This window comes from Coccinella septempunctata, chromosome X, assembly GCF_907165205.1.
Source record: "Coccinella septempunctata chromosome X, icCocSept1.1, whole genome shotgun sequence".
Lineage (NCBI taxonomy): Eukaryota > Metazoa > Arthropoda > Insecta > Coleoptera > Coccinellidae > Coccinella > Coccinella septempunctata.
In genome coordinates this window covers 23,612,767-23,631,741 of record NC_058198.1, presented here as the reverse complement: position 1 = coordinate 23,631,741, position 18,975 = coordinate 23,612,767, and the positions used below count along the sequence as shown (strand labels likewise).

Here is an 18,975-nt window from a genome sequence, read left to right as displayed (position 1 = left end):
GCCAAGTCTGCGCGAGCCCTTCTCGCTCTTCTTTTTTCCGCACCACTGCGGTTCCGTCTTTTAGGGACGGCGGTCGATGAAGGCCCCGGTTTTGAGTCCCCTTCATTTACTGAAGGGGCCTCTTTCGGTGCCTTCATTGGTTTATTACCGTGAGCCCCTCCAATATATAACAGACGATACCAGAGATGAGGAGGAAGACATCGATTTGTGTCAAGATTTTTTCGATGATTTTTGATAATAAACTTTGATTTGGTGCTTCTTGCGTCGTTTTTGAAAAACATTCTGTTGTGATTGAACGTCCCGATATATCTGAAAATTATTCTAGTGTAAACAAATTGCAAGAAACAAACGATAACTTTCAAAAAAGTGTCTGGAGAAAGTAGGCTTCCAGACATCTGGCTGTCATGTTATCGGCGTATTTTCTCATCTTTGTCTCTCCCTCAGTGGACATGTAGTATGCATTCATGAGACAAAGATTCATTTCTCTAGTCCAATGCAACCTCATTCGTCTATCACGTGAACATGGCGCCTACACGTACTAATAACGGTGCGGATGTTTGTTGTAAAAAATGCGCAAAGGAAGTGAAAACTTACATAACGTGCTTCAAATGCAATTGTACATATCTTGCCGTTGTGTGAGGAGGATTTGGGGACCTTCCTCGCTCGCGAGGGTCCGAGGAGGAGCCCCTCGTCCTTCTTCCGGGTGGTCCGCCAGACAGAATGCCATCGGCAGAGCGTGCTCTACGTAATGAGAAAGACGGAGTTCATGAACAACTTCGAAACTTCCCACCGCCACAGATAAGAGCACATAAAGAACAATCTGCAACTTCGAATTGAATCCGTAGCTTATTTCGACGGCTTCGAAGAGGCTATGTCAGCTTCGGAGCAAACGTCTCCGTACCTTTCTCTAATTCGGGACACCTTCACCGTACGAGCCCGTTCCCACTTATCCGATCAGTCTATTTTCCCGGTCCGTCTAAATAGACGGATGTGCCAGTGGCAGTACAATTTGTGAACAGCTCCATAGGAGCTGTTCACATTATGACTGATCCGGGAATAAAGACTGATCCGATTTATTTGACGGACATTTTGCCACTGCGATGATCAGTCAAAACGCCCGGATCGGATGAGTGTGAACGAACGTTCCGTCAAGACCATAGATGAATCTATGGTCAAGACTGAAGACGAGCCCGCTCTTTCTCGCGTCGCTAGTTGTTAGTGCTAGTGGAAAATGGACGTGGACGCTTGCGCGTTAATATCGCTAGTCGAAAATAAACCCGTATTGTGGGATAAAACTTTGGACGATTACAAATTAACTAATCGACGATTAGAAGCATGGCGTGAAATTTGCTTAATATTAAATCCTGAATTCGAGAAATTGGACGAAAAGGAAAGAAAAAAATATGGTAAGTTAATTTTTTATTCAATGCTATGTAGGTAGTTTCATATAGCTGTTTCCTGCCAAGGTATTGAACCAAGATCAGACGAGAAGTATTCAGCAAATGCTCTTCGAATTATATTTGCAGTAGGACCACCTCTACACGGTCGAGGATGTGGACGACGTGGAAACGGGCCCGTTTCTTCACTTGTTTCCATACTTATTGGGTTTTGTTGTAAATTAATACCGTCTTTATCTCGGACAAAGTTATGTAAAACCGTACAAGCTTTTATGACGTTAATCGCCGTTTCTATTTGAAGATCTATCGGCCGATGCAGGATTCTCCATTTATTGGCTAGAATACCAAAGGCACACTCAACATATCTTCTAGCTCGGCTCAAGCGATAGTTGAAGATTTTTTTTTCATGATCTAGATGTGTACCCCCATATGGTCTCAAGAGATTCGGTGTTAAGCTAAAGCCTTCGTCCCCAATGAGTACATACGGCATTTCTTCATGTATGGTTTCATGCACAGGCTTGGGGTTTGGTATATTTAATGAACCATCATTAAACTTTTGCCAAAAGGTACTGTTCTTTAATATGGTAGAATCACACTCTTTCCCATATGAACCAATACTTGTGTAGATGAATCGGTATTCTGAATCTACCACAGCAAGTAATACAAACGAGAAATAATCTTTATAATTAAAAAACATGGAACCACTATGGCATGGTTTTATAATTCTGATGTGCTTTCCGTCTACAGCTCCAAGACAATGAGGAAAGTTAGCTTTTGTTTCAAATCCATTTGCAATGGCTTCCCATTCTCCCTCTGTATCAGGCAACTTCATGAAATCTGTGCATAATCTCTTCCAAATAATGACGCTTGTTTCTTTTATTATTTTACTAATAGTCGATATTCCTACCCTATATGAGTAGTGGAGTTCCTTAAACGAACACCCAGAAGCAAAATATCTGAAAACAAATAAAATGGATGAAACACTTAAACAACAGAACTTTATGATATTATTATTTGTTTGCAGGAAAATCTGTATCTGATAAATGGAACAACATTCGAGACACATGGCGAAAATCGATGAAAAATAAGAAAGATGAAAAAAAATCTGGATCTGCTGCCAAAAAGTCTCGACGTTATATACACGAAGAACAGTTGATGTTTTTAAAGAAGGTTTATGAGCCAAGATCAACCCAAGAGTCTATTCAAAACTGCGATGAAGGAAATGTACAAAGTGGTCCTAGTAATGCAACTGAGTTTCGTAAACCTTCGATTCCCAAAAGCACGAAGAGCACAACAGACGTCGATGAAAAGATATCTAAGTTCCTGGACTCTAGGATGACACAACAAAAAGAAAATCCAAATTTACTTTTTTTCAAGGGTGTATTACCCGCCGTCGATTCTTTCACAATGGATGAAACTTTAGAGTTCCAAGCAGGAGTTTTAGCTCTAATACAAAAAATCAAAGGCCGAAATAGAGTTGGTTTCCAAAGATATGATTATCAAACTGAATGGCAAGATCCATATCGTGGATACCATACACAACCTCTTCAGCAGCTGGCAGCGTTCGTACATTCACCATCACCAACCTCTCAGTCATCGTATCATTCTCAACCATCTCCTGCAGCGACAAGTGCATTACAATCTATTCAGCAAACGGCAGCGTTCGTACATTCACCATCACCAACCTCTCAGTCATCGTATCATTCTCAACAATCTTCAGCAGCATCAAGTGTATCAAATTATGATTTTGAGGGATTTTAGTCATTATATCTTAATCAAGAGTACTAAAGCAAAAGCTCTCATGTGACTGTTTTCCATAAAAATATTTCAATAATTACATATCTGTATTTTATTTAACTCCTAAAAATATTTTCCAATCCAACTAGCCACCTTGGAAGAGCATTTCCTATATAAATATTTGAAGAGAAAAAAAGGTCGTACCTTAAACATATGGACAGCCTTTGTTGTGGACAAATGCACTCTCTAAATCTTGTGTCTTGTAATTTTATGTCCATTGAAATTCTTCCCAAGAGATCGTCGAAAGAGGAAAAAGACATTCGAAAGTAGTTAAAGAACTTCGCCTCATCATTCCTTAATTCTCCCATCAATGTTTCAAATGTCCCTGTGGAAAATCGGTCTCGAAGTATAGGATGCACCCAATGTTGTCTTCGTTTTCTACATCTTTTTCGTCTCATTCGCCTCAAATACCACCACAATATAAGAACATCATCGTCGCCGTCCATCGCGTACAAAATACAAACGTAAACTGGCGGCGAGTCGAACCACCGACCTTCCGGCAAAACAGACTGATCGGATATAATGTGAACACCCACGTCCGGCGTCCGGTTTCAGGGCAAAAAGACTGATCGGATAAGTGGGAACGGGCTCTACAGCGGCGCGAGGAACGAGCCGAAAGCCTCTGTTGTTTAGCTACCTTCGATGGCGACTGGAAGCAACACGTCAATTCACACGACCCGCGATGCCGCCCGTCGAATGTACGACGCCGAGCTAAAACTGAAATACTCCAACGACGGGACGACAAGACTACTAGACTACAACCGACTTAAATCACTGGTGTGTTCCAGTAGCCTCATTGACGACGACGACGATGACGACATGGAAGGTGAACAGCAACGAGGCTTACTGAGATACGCAGTGATGGACTACGACCCAGACCACGTTCTTACTAGAACCTTCACTTTCCAAACCAAAAAACTCTACCACACAAACATACCCGTACCATGGTTCCGCCAACACATACAGACTTACTTGACGGCCGCGGACAGGTACGACGTAATAACGAGACCGCACATTGTGCTGATGAAGGCAATAGCCCACTTGTCCTTCAGACAATACGGACCGAACCTGACTTCATGGACGCGACTGCACACCCCAGACAAGTAGTTGCAGCCATAGAGACGCCAACCCATAACGGGTTCGCCCTCCTGATGACATTAGAAGAAAACGGCAAATCGCAATTGAGGCTATAAACCGAGTGGAAGAAAAATTCGAAGTTAAGGTGAGTAGTTTCGTAATAACGTTTCATATAATACGGAAAATGTGAGAAAAATGCGAAAACGAACTTGCCCTTGAAAGAACTGATATGATAGAATATCCTTGTTCAGCACATCTTCTTAATTTGTTTGCTGAGGATATGAAGATCCCTGGAAACTGATGCATCAGTTGATGCCTGTCTCTTACCTAGGAAATGTGTTCTCGATTTCAATGCAGTGTTTTTGTCTGAATATGTAACTTTTGACAATGAAAACTGCACAGTACCTGCCCTGAAGAAGTTTATATATTAAACGAAACGTCGGCTTAGTACACAAGTGGTTTTCTTGTTCGAGACCTTCAAACCCATCAAACTTCCCATTGTTGAACCGTTATTCTTCTTGGTTTTCATTTCGTGATTTTTTTTGGGAATATCTCATAAATATCACTTTTCTGGATATAAATCAAAGTATCCGATATTATGATATTTATGAAAAATATCATGATTTTTCCGCGCCCTGGTTTCATGTTTCATTCCTGAAGGAACAAACACCTGTCGAATCTCATCTTGGATTATTTATGGATAATCATCCGTTGTCTAAGTGAAAATTTCTCAATTTGAAATTGGCGAGAGTAAAAACTCCATTCTCGGTATGTGGTACATTCTTAAGTTGAACAGCCCAGCGAATAGTCGGAACGGTCGGCAGTATGTCTGTGACGGTTTACCACTGACGGCCGTTCGTATCTGTATCCAATAATCGGGCAATAATTGACAGATGATTTGAAGAAACGGGATGATGATGGAAGTTCCATTCTCACGGAATTCTCTATCCTCGAGTCAGTTCCAAGTCTGGAGGAATACAATGAAAGCCTTTCTGATACAGAAAAATTTAAAGAAATGGTATGTTTATTGGAATGAAAAATTAATATTTGCACTTGAATGGTAATTTCATATTCAGGGTGACACTTTTGATAATTGCTTCTGTGTAAAGATATTGCATAATATTTTTTCATATAAATTTCATTTCATGAGAACATCAATTATATCAAAGGGATTGGAACTTGTTTGCATGATAATTACTATACTTTTTCCATTTACTAACATATTTTCTTTATCCAGACTTCACAATTTCAAGTGCTCGGAGGAAGCCATATAGGGGAAAATATCAGGAGGATTTTAGGAAAAATGATCTCCAACACTCTGGCCCTCAATTGGACGGGGAGATTTGAAAAATATAATTTTTCAAAATTAGAAACTACTTCCAAACTCATATCAGGTAAGCAAATATATATCAACTCATCTTCAGGTCAGTTATCACTCTTAGGCCCGGTACTTTCACCTTCGAATAAATTTTATTCAATGTCAATAAGTATCTGTCAAATAATTTCCTATCTGAAGGATACCTTATTTCGGTGCTTTCAGATGAAATTATTTGACGAATAACAATTCTATGAAAACACGGTATACTACTCTTCACTGATTAATGTAAAATAAGACACCGCATTGTAGAAATTGTCATAATTCCAACTAGAAAGCAAATATTTCGTGAAAATCACACGTAGAATAACCATATATCAAGAATCTAAAAAATTCAACCAATAATGACGTACCGACAATCGATCTATGACAAATAAACTCTTATTATTTAGTTTCAATGACAGATTTATTCGATGAATCTATCTGAAACTGAAAAGACTGCATTTTTACTTATCCTAAGAATAAGACTTGTCTATCGAATAAATTTAGTTATTCGCACGTGAAAGTACCGGGCTTTACTCTGTTTGTACTGTTCATAAATAATCAGTGTTCAGTTTAATTAGAGAGAATGACATAATTGAACATTCCTATTCTCAAAATTCAAATAAGCATAATGCCAGTTCTATTCACTTCGTCTCATAAATTAATTACGTTAAAAATTCTATGCATCTCAGAAATGGTTCATTATCATATATCTAATATATTCAAAAATATTTCTTATTGAGTATTGAGTAGATTTACAAGAGGGGAAATTCAGGAGGTGAGATAAGTATGATGTTTACACGTACACGCAATAATTGAAACTGGTATGAAACAGTAATATAAAACGCACTTGTTATTATGTCACTCTTGAGTTTACTGAGTATAGACAATACCATTCCTTTTCGGCACTTAATTATTATTTCACAAATTATAATAATATTGGTTGAATAGTTTTTATGCACTTATTTGGTTTGATCTCTCTTGAAGTTGAAAAAAACGGATACATTCTCGCTGAATTTAATATTCATTAACTTTCGCCTCACATAAAATTCTTCTCAAAATTTGTACAACAATTTGAAATAAATCATCATTCGAATTCATTCAATCATTCAACGTCAAATATGAAAACAACCTAACCAATATCTTGATATTCATTTTCGAACTAATAATTCACGCATGCGTACAACCTAACCTAACCTAACCTAACCAATATCTTGATATTCATTTTCGAACTAATAATTCACGCATGCGTACAAGTGGATTCCTCCCAACGATTTGGCTTCATTTTTTGTCGTAGTCTAGAACGCGTGTTATCAATATTGGTATAATAGATATATGTTCCTTATAGACTAGTTCGTAGCAAGCGCAATTCCATTTTAGGGTGACGAAAATCCATTTGCGCTTGCTCTGTACAGTTCACAACCGTTGTGAACCACTCTTACAGAAACCTTAATATTATCGTTTTTTCCTTGCATTAAAAATTAATGTTTCATTGCGTGCATTGAACACTCTTATTTATTTCGATATGATTTAGAAAAAAAATATTTGAGTCCTTGAAATAGTTTCATCGCCTTTACTGCTTATTGTTTCATATAATAATTCATTTGTTTTTTCGGCTGCCATGAGGAAAAACCCTCTGCTGAAGGAATGTTCCAGAAAGGAAGCAGAACTACACATAAAGAATTGGCTAAGAAATGCGCCGAACCGTGAAAGGGGAAGAGCCAACCGAAAAAAACAATAATTTAATGATAATAACAATTTATTTTATACATATAGATAAATCTGGGATGTTGCGTTATGAAATTTGTGTATATTGAGAAAATTTTCATATGTAGATTCTTTAAAGGTAGATTTTTCTTATGTAAGTTGGGTCGTAATAGATATTTTTATTTTCGGAATACGATTTTTTTCTCAAATAACTATAACAAGAACAGACATTTTATTTTGGCACAACGCTACTTAAGCTAATCGGCCGAATACCGGCAATTCATCGGTACATCGAAGCTTGCCGGACCGTGGAATACATCGGGCCGACCAACGGCCGGTGCGACACATACAGGCTTGGCCATCCATAACTTTCCACCCCGAATTTTGAGCTTTGGGATGGAATAACGAAAAAACGCTCAGACAGGTCAAATTCTGTTGAAAGGGGACTCTAAGTGGTAGAGGCTAGAGGAGTAGTGATATCGAATTCATTTTTTGACCCGTCCGAGCAAAGATCCAAATTCGGCGTGTGAAAGTTGGAATACTGAGTCACTCTGTATAATAATAAAGCGAAGAAGAAAAATCCAATTCCAACAAGGTGCTGCTCGACCCCTTTTCCCTGTTCAAAAATGAGAGCTGTTAGAGGTTGCAGCTCAAACTCATTTGAACACCCTTCTTTGTCCCCCTTAAAACAAAATTTCACCTGTCTGACCCGCAAACGGACGCCGCTCAGCCGGACCATTTTTGCCTGTTGGGAATAACCTCACCAGGAAGGAATCATTTGATTATCTGAGCACACAGTACTTCACTGGAAACATCTTGTCTCGAGTCGAAAGCATCACTGGACTTGTTTAGTTTAGACAAGTAGTTATAGGATGTAATTTCAGAGATTGGAAATTCTGTGAAATTGTTGTACATGTAGTTTAATATATTGTCAAAAACCGATAAGGAATCTTGTTGCTGGGGTAATCAAGCCTCCTCTGAGAAAACTAGTCACGTTACAACTTTACCTAATTGGAAGGAACAGATCCCCTTCATCAAATAGCGCCTCCCCGACTTAGGTCATCCAAGAAACTATCACTTGTAATAGACATCTTGAATAAGGACGTCACATCTGAGTACCTACATAACGGAAGTTCATTGGAATATATGCATCTAGTATTTTACTGTGCTGCGCTAACGACGGCTAAAACCATAGGGGCAAAAATTCGCCGAACGAACAACGATGGTCCAAGATTACATAAATTACACACGCCACCATGGCAGAAACGTCTACAAAACAAAACAGAAAGGTTAAGAAGAGACATTGGACGACTGAAGAACTACTTGGAGGAAAGTCACGGAAGGAAGGTTGTGAAATAGAACACATACAGAACGAGAGACGAATAATGCTCACCACTGCCTCGACACTCTGAAGCAGGAGTTAATTCTGTATGCGGGACGCCTGCAATTATGGCTGAATAAGAGACAAAAATTCATTTGCAAAGCCGGAAGAAAATTTCTAAGGGTCACTCACACCGTCTGATGGAGAAAATGGAAAGTCACCACCGAAGGAAACCAGAAACACAAACAAAACAGTTCAATTTCAATGATACATCAGTTCTATGATATGAGACGGATAAAAGATAAAAATTGGAAGCTCTTATATGTGAACCGATGCAGCATGATATGATCACAATTGAAGGAGTCAAATCAGCTATCGGAGGACTACACAACTGGTAAACACCTGAACCTGATGATTTACGGAAATTCCGGATCGAAAAACTTTATTAACTTAGGGAGATGATTCCTTGATAAAGATAAGCAGGGGTAGTGCCTATAAATTTTTTTCGAAATCGACCTCCCTTCCGAGATACAGCATCTGGAAGGCGATGACGAGTTGACAGTTTTTAATTTTTTTTATGGGTTCTAAAAAGTACTGAATCATAAAACTATACATAAGGCCGTATTTTGGAAGCGAGGTCGATTTCGAAAAAATTTATAGGAACTACCCTTGCTTATTTTCATCGAGGAATCATTCTCCTAAGTTCTTCGCATTTGTTTACAGACACCCTGTAAATTATATCTCATTTTTCCATAAAAAAAAATACAGCCAATTAAGTTTATGTTAATTTATGTTTTTATGTACTCTTTGAAAAACCAAAAGTACTGTCAACTTTTTTGTGTGAAACGAGTTTAATATAAATCGTACAGTTTTATCTCAATTAAATAAAACAAGTGAAAAGAGCATTTCGAATTTATATCACAGGAAAGAACATTTACAGTATTTCTATCACAAAATTAACGATATGTGAATAAAATATACCATTTGGGTCTTGAATATTTTGAGTATTGAATTCTACGTATAACACGAAACTACCTATAGGACGAAACTACCTATAAAAAAACTACTTATAAGGCGAATCTACCTATTAGGTTGATCTATTACGCGAATCTATCTTAAAGTAATGAATCTACCTAGAGGGCGAATCTACCTATAAAAAGAATCTACTTATGAGGCGAATTTACCTATTAGGCGAATCTATCTGAATGCAAGTCAAGTCAGCTAACTAGGGCACAATTTCTTACTGAATTTGCAAAGCAGCTAGTTGAAAGACAACTGAATATACTTTTATTCAGTGCGTCCCATCTTATTTTGTTTGTTGTTTGTATGACGAATTCTGCAATCTTAATTGTATGAATTAAAATTAGTATTTCTTTGTAACATTATGCTGAAATATACTTAAACTTATGAGACTGATGATAAAAGTACATAGAATATTTCAAAAACCATTTATAAAGAATGCAGAGCCCAATGTTAATCAAATTAGAAGACGCGGCTTCTGTTCAAGAAAAAATAGTAAAGAAACGAAAAACTTCTGTAATAACTGTAATATTCCGATGTGCGATAGTTTCAGGGCTAATATTTGCAAAGAATGTGTCAAATAATTGAAATATTATGTGAAATTTTCACAATGTTACGTTCCTGCAGTTTCTAATTGAAATTGGTTTTTATTTTGTATTTTTTTTTTGCGTTAGTCTTAATATTAATCTTGACTGTTCTGCACTATTCTTTCCATAACTAACTACCTAAAAAACACGAAAGCGCCTTATGTAATGAGCGAATTTGAAAAATATCGTTCAACGGACCATATTTTCAAAAATTTTTGAAAGTGAATTTCAGTTTGAGGCAATGAAAAAGACACACTTATGTTTGGTACTGTGTAATTGTTGTTATTCCAATGTCAACGTCACCCTTAAAACGATTTCGATAGTCCGGTCATGTTGACCCCAGGTACTTAATTGTGTACTACTCAACGCACGTCAATAGCCAAAGGTTACACAACGCTTCATTATTTCTTCGATCACAACGGTTGGTGAAAAATGTGAGTGACCGAGGGTAATACCTAAAATGTATACAATAAGTCGAAAATATTTCGAGAAATTTCATTACGGTTAGATGTACCTGGTGCCAAATCATTCAAACGAAATCAAGTGACTTACGTAATATTCAGAGAAGCCGTTCAAGCTGAAGGTTTGATGCCAACCGATCTCAAATGGATAAAAACCCTTGGCACACAGCCCTTGTGGAAATGCGAGGCTGTTTGCGAAAATTATTCACATACATGAAATTAGTTGTGCTCTCATGGAATGAGAGATGAGAGTATGCAGACAAACGGTTAAATAAAAGGTTGTGCAAACAACTTCGATTTGTCACTGTGGAAATACAAACAAACATTCGTTTCAAATTAATTACTAGATTGTGGTCACATAACCATTTCCCTATACATACAGGTGAGGAAAATAATCTTGGAATAATACGATATATTTGCATTATAATCGACCTATCGATCAGTGCAATACGTATACTATATAATGATGCAATTATATTAGTATTCAACTAGACCAACTTGCCCCAATTTGAAGGTTGTGGTGCGGACAGCGCACTCACTAGTGAAGGAAATCTAGGACATTGCTTCTTCCATTGCACGTGCGGAATTTATTAGCGGCATAAATAGTTATTCTGTATGCTCTATGTTGAAATTCACCATAAGTTAAAAATCGTGGGCATGTTCATGAAGGTTATTTTTGGCCTAACCAATATACTTTTATCCAATTAACCAGAATGATTATTAATGAATATCCATTAAGAAGAAACATAAAGCTTAGAGAAAAACATTGAAGTCAATAATTTCCGATCTGATAATAATTACTTTTCATCTTTTTCGCCATAACTGGGTCGAAAATAAATTAATTTCTATGAATATAAAAAAAATAGAAACAACTTATCGCCTTGACCAGTGTTCAAATAATGCAACCTCTGCCTGAAAATAGCCAATCTTTCATCTTTGAGTAGATTGGGTATAATATTGGCATACATTTGGATTATCTTCACACTCGATTCATTTGTAGCTTGGTCGTCTTCGTGTCCATTCGCATTTAATATCCAAAAAACTTATGGAAGATGAATCAGCTGATCTTTTTTTGGGAGAAATTGTGCCACTTCACTCACATTATGGCTTGGTCAACCATCCTGTTGAAACCTAAAGTCATCACAATTAATTAGAAATTGCCAAACTATCGGAATAATTTGATTTTGCAAGAGCCTCAGATATTTGTCAGCGCTCATCGATTTCTATAAATCCCTGTCGATATATTGATCTATTGTGTATATCGAGTGAACACAGGGATACTTAGAATTGTTTTTCCGAGACCAATATGAGACTGCTGATGGATTGCGTTATCTATCGAGGGAAAACGATGATTCATTAGTAAGGCATTTTTCAGAAAAAAACCATTTTGTTCCTAGCCTTACATCGTCATTTCAGGAAGTTCCATCAGTCTTACGTTGTCTCCGGAAAAAATTCAAGATTCGTTTTTACTTGTGAGCAATGGTAACTGTAGCTCGTCAAAATATTCCAAACAGCATTTATATCAACATGTTCAGCAATTTCATTTAGGCCCGGTACTTTCACGTGCGAATAAATAAATTTATTCGCATTTATTAAGTCTTATTCTTAGGATAAGTAAAAATGCAGTCTTTTCACTTTCAGATAGTGTTATTCATCGAATAAATCTGTCATTGAAACTTAATTAGAAGAGTTTATTTGTCATAGATCGAATGTCGATACGTCATTATTCGTTGAATAAAAAAAAAATTTATTCGAAGGTGAAAGTACCGGGCCTTACTCGAATAAAGTTCTCAGGTTTCAAAGGTAACACAATTTCTCTTTTTAGACGATTTCCACTGATTCACTGTATTCAAATATGGAGTTTAATGGGGAGTCTTTTAAGAGAATGAATCAAACTCTCGGTCAAACTATAATTTTATTAAAAATCGCCTGGTTTAGGCCTCTGAGAGTCTCCCCATTAACTGATATTTGAGTACCTAATTCTAACTGGACGAGTTGATAACGAAGCTCAAACAAATTTCACTCACACATATTGATTTTGGTTGTTCATCGACATTTTTGTGTTTTCGACAGATTTTCGTACACATCCGCAGTTCCCAAATTTTGCAATAATTTAAGAAGTACTGGAAGATGCACGCCTATCTCCTGATGAATCAATCGATAAATTTATCGTATCTCGAATTGAGTGATCATCAAAATAACACTTGAATATTTACTTCTACATTATGTTGGAATTCGAAGAAATTATTTCATTTTGAAGCAGTATCATCTTTCCGTCGCGAAGGTTTGGAATTATGGGTAAAGAGTCCATCGATCTAGTTGAATAGTTGAAAATTTGTCGCTTGAATCATGCACTGGTCGATTGGTCGGTTAACGCTGTCTTTCTTAGAATTCACATTCTTTTCCTGATTCTGAAAGTTTTCTCGCAGTAGTTTTTGAACTATCATGGTATAATGTCACTGTAAAAATATCAGCTGCTCGGGCCTTTTTGATGGAAATCAATTATTTCAAAGTACGATATTTTCTATTCGCATATTCCAAGTAAGTGCGAATGCTTTTAAGATAATGATGTTCTGATACTCCTTAAGCTGAACACAGAAAGAAGAGTGAAAATATTGAAGAGTTAATGAGTATGGTCTGTTATGTATAGAAGAAAGAGGATTATCTGGCGACCAGTGTAAATTTTGATGATAGTTTTTAGTGTCTGAAAATCAAATACAAAAGAAGTTTTTGACGGCATGCAGACAAGAATTGAAATCTAAAAAAAAGTACCTCCCAGAGCAAAACTCGGCAATCAGGGGGTCGTAGGTTCGAGTTCTGCTCTGGGAGGTACTTTTTTCAGAATTCAATTCTCATCTGCATGCCGTCAAAAACTTCCTTTATAAGTGTAAATTTTGTTCGAGATAAATTTCCACAGTGATTGCTGTGCCACCTTAGAAAATTTATGTCAACTTTGGAAAATGCTCGGGAAAATGTCAATGAAGCTACATCATCTACATTATATTGGCGTTTTTATTTAATGAGATTGTGGCAATTTCGTAAGTATATCAGTTCGTCTAATTAAAATCAGCAAATGTATTCGTTAAAAAAATCGACGATACCTGTAGGTAGATGTCTCCATAATTGATTTAATGTTGTGATTTTTGAGACTGATGACAAATGTGATACAAAATAAGAATATGCCAATGGCTACAAGACTAACGGCCACTTAAGGCTTTCTTTATAATATTTTTAGTGGGATATAGGAAAGCTTCAAATTTTATTATGAAACTGGACGTCAGTAAGTTTTTGATTTTGAATTTTATACACTTTTTTGTCAGCGATTTGTTCTAAGTGGTAAAACTACACTGAGAAAAAAGTCATGGTTCCAAAAACTGAATTATTTGTTTTACAGGTTTTTTTTTAATTCAATTTATGTTTTTATTGTATCAAATAAGATCTCTTCGAGGTGAATGAGCGTTATTACAGTGAATCAGCATGATTTTTTTGGTTCACATGACGAATTTATTTGAGCAAATTCATTTAAACGTAAGAAATATTCCGTATACTCTGGGCATGGGCAAACTACGGCCCGCGGGCCAGGTCCGGCCCACGTGAAAGTCTAATCCGGCCCGCGTCAAGATTTTGAAACAATCACCAGTATTTTTGTTTTCTAAGTTTGACCGCCTGATAAGGAAAAGCAATGTCACCTAATACCGAGTTGTCTCAAAGCGTAAGTTGCGTACGGTTTATTATCATCTTAAAATGTTGAAGATTATACATGGAAGACGACAAATTAGCTGGAAACGTATTAGGTGGAAGAAGGACTGTTAAATGGGGGCTTCATAGCTGCTGAAGTGAACCAAGTCCATGCAGCCTAGTTTTGGGATACACTACTTAGGTTAGAATATAAGCATATGCTTACATTCACTTTACACAAATCTAAATAAGTCACTTTTGAATTAATTGGTGATAAACAACTTCTATGTCATGTATCTCAAAACTAGGCTGCATGGACTTGGTTCACTTCAGCTCTGAATCCCTCAAATGAAAGTCCACCAATTTTTTATTCAAATTGCATAGAGTAGTGCTCGAGGCTCAGCCTTAGTACTGCGTGTGCATCTGGCAGCGGCTGGTATTATTTCTTGTAATCCCCAGAAAAAGCAAAAGTCGCCAAATCTCCTTCGATGTTCCAACGACTGCATCACAGAACTCAAATATGTAGTGATGCATGGCATCCAAAACTTGCAACGAACGGCTTGTTGCTGAGCTCCAAACATGAAGGCAGTATTCAAGTGTGATTAATACATAAAAATTTATTCAATTATTCGATTCTGCGTAGTTTGAATTGATTAAGTAACGGTTTCCTTCTAAATGAAAATTTTTGAGCTTTAAGAACGGTATTAATTATTAGATCTAACATCAATTTTAGTTTAGCGAAGTTTGCGCGCAACTTAGCATAGGTGTAGTGTTCTAGTTTTCTCAATTCTCAACTAAATTATTTTGGATTTGCTTGGGAGTCTTGGGACCTCGAGTTATAGCAGTCAACAGCACGGTTACTGAGATGATGATATTATGCTCGTGGTGGTTAGTAACGAATCAAGTATTAAAATTTTCGTTTGGTTCGTTGTCAACGTCTGTGTAATTCGAAGTATTTTTGACCTTTTGATTTTCATTGATGAGAGCAACAAAAATATCACATATTTTTCAAAAATTTCAAGAAACAAACAATCACGTCCTTCAAAGTACCTTTGACTAATATTTACAACATTACTACTGGAGGGAGGAGCACCAAATATGACGGGCAGAATCTGGTATCGTGGGAATAATCATAATATCTCGGGAACAACTGCATACTGTTATGTGAAGAGGTGTTTTCGTGTTTTCCACTATGAAACTATGAATAGCAGCGTAAGCAACCGACTATAAACGTGCCTACATATACTCTAACGTGACGTGGGCCCATGTCATAATGCGCATGATTCAAAAATCTAACATCGGATTTTGCGCGGAAGCGTTCAATGTGGGAACGTGGGAATACACGTGTGGGTCACGTCTGACTAATTTAACGCTTCCGCAAAAAATCCTATGCTAGATTTTCGAATAATGCGCATTATGACTTGGGCCCACGTCACGTCAGAGTAATCTGCATCATCACGGCCAATTTCTACCAGAGTATGGACAATTCTTAGAATCTCAATCACAGTTTCATTTTTCACATACTCTTTCGTATCCTACTGAACAATAATTAATTCTGTCATTTTTTTTTACTTTTCTAGGATGTAAGTCATGTTTGATGTAAAAATCGAAAAAAAGTTAATCACTTGTAAAAATGTGTATTTTTTTTTGGCCCGCCTAGGTAATTTTTCATTTTATCTGGCCCTTCCCTCAAAAAGTTTGCCCATGCCATACTCAAACATACGATTGATTAATTCAAAAAAGAGTTATTTGTTTGTATTGATTTCTGCTGAAAATATTTTAATCAAATACAACTTATTTGACTGAACTTAAATAATTTTGGTTTCAATAAATCGTTTATTTTGTTGAAAACAAGATCAAATGAATTTCTAAATGGAATAATCGTTTCAACGAAATTGTTTTCTTTATATCATATTTTCTGTGTACATCAATAGTTCACCAACAGCGAAAAAATTCCAGTTGTATTATAATCCATAAATAAATATAACAAATGCAACACTACAGAGTGTACATATTTCAGTATAATTTACGACTTTGGCGATATTCGAAGTTCGTATATTCGCATGTGTTGAGGCGCATACTCACTGGCGAGCAGCAACGTCGACGCCCATAAAAATCCCATGAAATTTTACGACGTTCGTCGTTGGTTTGTCAGTGTGGACGTTCTATGAACTGGACACCTGCACGCGTCGAAACGATCCGAGCGTTGTCGGTCTTTGGCGCATCCTCGAAGGAAATATCAATTGGTTCGTGGACGCGTGCGTTGATAGTACGTTAGTGAGTACGCCTGACAAACTCGTTGAAATGGCGCAGTGGGATTTTACAAGGTGGAACGAGGGAATGCTCTTGAATCTAATCGAATTATATAGGGAAAAACCAGTGATATGGAATCCCAAAAACGAACAGTATTATAACAAACGTTCAAGGTTTGATGCTTGGGGAGGAAATAGGACGAGCGATGGGTAAATTTCATGACGCCACCATCGTCGTGATCTTTTTCCGTCATCAAGTAAGTTTTCAATTAGAATAAATGCGGCACTGGCAATCATTTCACCGGGGACCGACATGTTCGTACGTATAGACGGAGAGGCAGAGCCAAAAAAAGTCTCTGAATTTCTTAAGCCTAGTTTTTTCTCAGGTGATTACAATAATAATATACAATAAAATGCTGTGATCAGTCAAGTGGATGTTAGAACATGTACCTCAGGTGCGCGGTTAAGCATGTCGTGATCACCGACATAATAAAATCAATTTCTCAAGGCTGAAACTTTATAAACTTTTGTGTTTTAGTATGTAAATCAAAATTATGATAGTCAGTCAACGTCCAATCGGGACACAGCTGGTCAGTCAGCTTTAAAGCGCGTAGATATAAGTTGGGACTAATCATCAGAGGATGATTAATGTCAGTAGAATGCATCAAAAATTGGGAAATTCTGTTTGCAATGCTCTTCCTGGATGTGATTTTATTCCAGCTTTTTACAAGAAAGGTAAAAAAAAACCTCTGCAGATAATGAAGCAAAGCGAAGATTTTCAATAAACATTCGAAATTTTATGCTTTGCAGTCAAAGTCAAATTTGGTGTTGACCCGTGTTATGATTGTAATCACCTGAGAAAAAACCAGGCTTAAGAAATTCAGAGCCTTTTTTTGGCTCTGCCTCTTGGACTAGTAGAGCAGAGAGATACTACGCGTGCTTCGCAACGAAGAACGGGGACGTCCTCACTGATGCAACATGCAATATAATTGGATTTTTATTGACGTTGCTTATGGTGCTCGCCAGTGAGTACGCGCCTTTAGTTACGCTCTAAATAGCTGCAGCTGTGTACGCAAACGCGGCAAACTTGCATGGCAGGTGTTCCAAAGACTTTCGAGTTCGTCCTTCAGTACTCCAATTTCTCCACTCCGTTATTGAAAATAGTGGCGTGATAAAGTGACAAGTGAAATTCATTCAGTCAGGTGAAAGTAACTTTTATAAGATGTTGATTTATCATTTATGAAATGGATTTTTTCGCCCTTCCGGCCGACCACCAAAGAAATGGTATGAGAGTTGGACGTCCACATCGCAGGAGCCTGGATGAACAGAAGATAACAAGAATAAGAAGAAAGAGGAAAAACTTTTCCCCTTCCATTCCACATTTCCTTTCAGTACATCTACCTAATCTTGACTATATCCGGTTCTTTCCGAAGTAATTTGTTTTCTGTTGAAGAGGTTTGTGAATTCATATTGAGTTGGTTTTTCAATAATTACATTGGATAACAATCTCATCCTTCTTGGAGTGGTTTGATTTCTTTCCAACCACAGTATATTGGAGAACATACAACTTCAAAAATTGGCATTAGGTGTGAAAGTCGAAAAACCACCAAGATAGACTTTTGAATAAAAAATAATAATATTCGGTGAAGTAGATACTTTACAATTGTTCAACAATCACTGTGAGAGACTAATAATTACTGAAGTCAGGAATGGTTTACTTTCTGGTATCCAAACAGGCTTAAGGGGTGAGGTGGGTTTGAAAATTTCAAAGAATCGATTTTTTTTTTTTCTCCTATTGAATAGTACAATTTGTTCAAAATATTCTCCTGAAATTTCAAATCGATCCAAGTAAAATTACAAGAGACAGACCCTTCGGAAGTTCCGCCATCAGGACATGTCAGTGCAGCGCTTCGCAGGTATACGGAAGCAGATGCTTAGCTATTATTCTTAGCCTTTCCCACTTTTTTTTACAATTTGACGGCAACTCTGAAAAGTTTGTGTGCCCGAATTGATGATTATATTTATGTTAGTTTTAAAAAAATTATTTTCATTTGCATGTTATTTCAAATTAAAACTTCAAACGCGTTTATCTCAAAACTCAATTCCGCAAGTCAGTGTACATGATTTCTCGAAGAGTTGTGAAGTGTTAAAAATCGGAATAAGAGAATTCGAATTAATTTGGGATAATTAAGACGATGTATCGCTGGAACCTTTATACATTGTTGCAGCACTGTTGCATGGACGTTGATTATGCGGAAATATGTATTTGTTAGTTTCTACATGAGTTCCATTTGAACTTTCTCCCCAGAAATAATATCAAC

The 18,975-nt window shown here is 37.0% G+C and overlaps 2 protein-coding genes across 2 annotated transcripts; one reads left to right on the top strand and one right to left on the bottom strand.

Moving 5' to 3' along the window:
• The first annotated feature begins 940 nt into the window (after positions 1 to 940).
• Positions 941 to 3,234, top strand: LOC123321884. Its single transcript, XM_044909671.1, has 2 exons — positions 941 to 1,406; positions 2,422 to 3,234. Exons 1-2 carry the CDS (start codon positions 1,232 to 1,234, stop codon positions 3,156 to 3,158), a joined length of 912 nt encoding a protein of 303 aa, XP_044765606.1. The 5' UTR covers positions 941 to 1,231; the 3' UTR covers positions 3,159 to 3,234.
• LOC123321883 (protein ALP1-like) lies at positions 1,407 to 3,778 on the bottom strand. Its single transcript, XM_044909670.1, has 2 exons — positions 3,339 to 3,778; positions 1,407 to 2,353 (listed from the first exon to the last, which is right to left on the bottom strand). Exons 1-2 carry the CDS (start codon positions 3,638 to 3,640, stop codon positions 1,444 to 1,446), a joined length of 1,212 nt encoding a protein of 403 aa, XP_044765605.1. The 5' UTR covers positions 3,641 to 3,778; the 3' UTR covers positions 1,407 to 1,443.
• Between the last annotated feature and the right edge of the window lie 15,197 nt (positions 3,779 to 18,975).

What these genes read in the sequence shown, in the direction of transcription:
- LOC123321884 (XM_044909671.1), top strand. Translation starts at nt 1,232, where the DNA reads ATGGACGTGGACGCTTGCGCGTTAATATCGCTAGTCGAAAATAAACCC. An exon ending in AAAGGAAAGAAAAAAATATG is followed by an intron (nt 1,407 to 2,421) that starts GTAAGTTAATTT and finishes ATTTGTTTGCAG; the next exon opens with GAAAATCTGTATCTGATAAA.
- LOC123321883 (XM_044909670.1), bottom strand. Translation starts at nt 3,640, where the DNA reads ATGGACGGCGACGATGATGTTCTTATATTGTGGTGGTATTTGAGGCGA. An exon ending in AGGCTGTCCATATGTTTAAG is followed by an intron (nt 2,354 to 3,338) that starts GTACGACCTTTT and finishes ATTTGTTTTCAG; the next exon opens with ATATTTTGCTTCTGGGTGTT.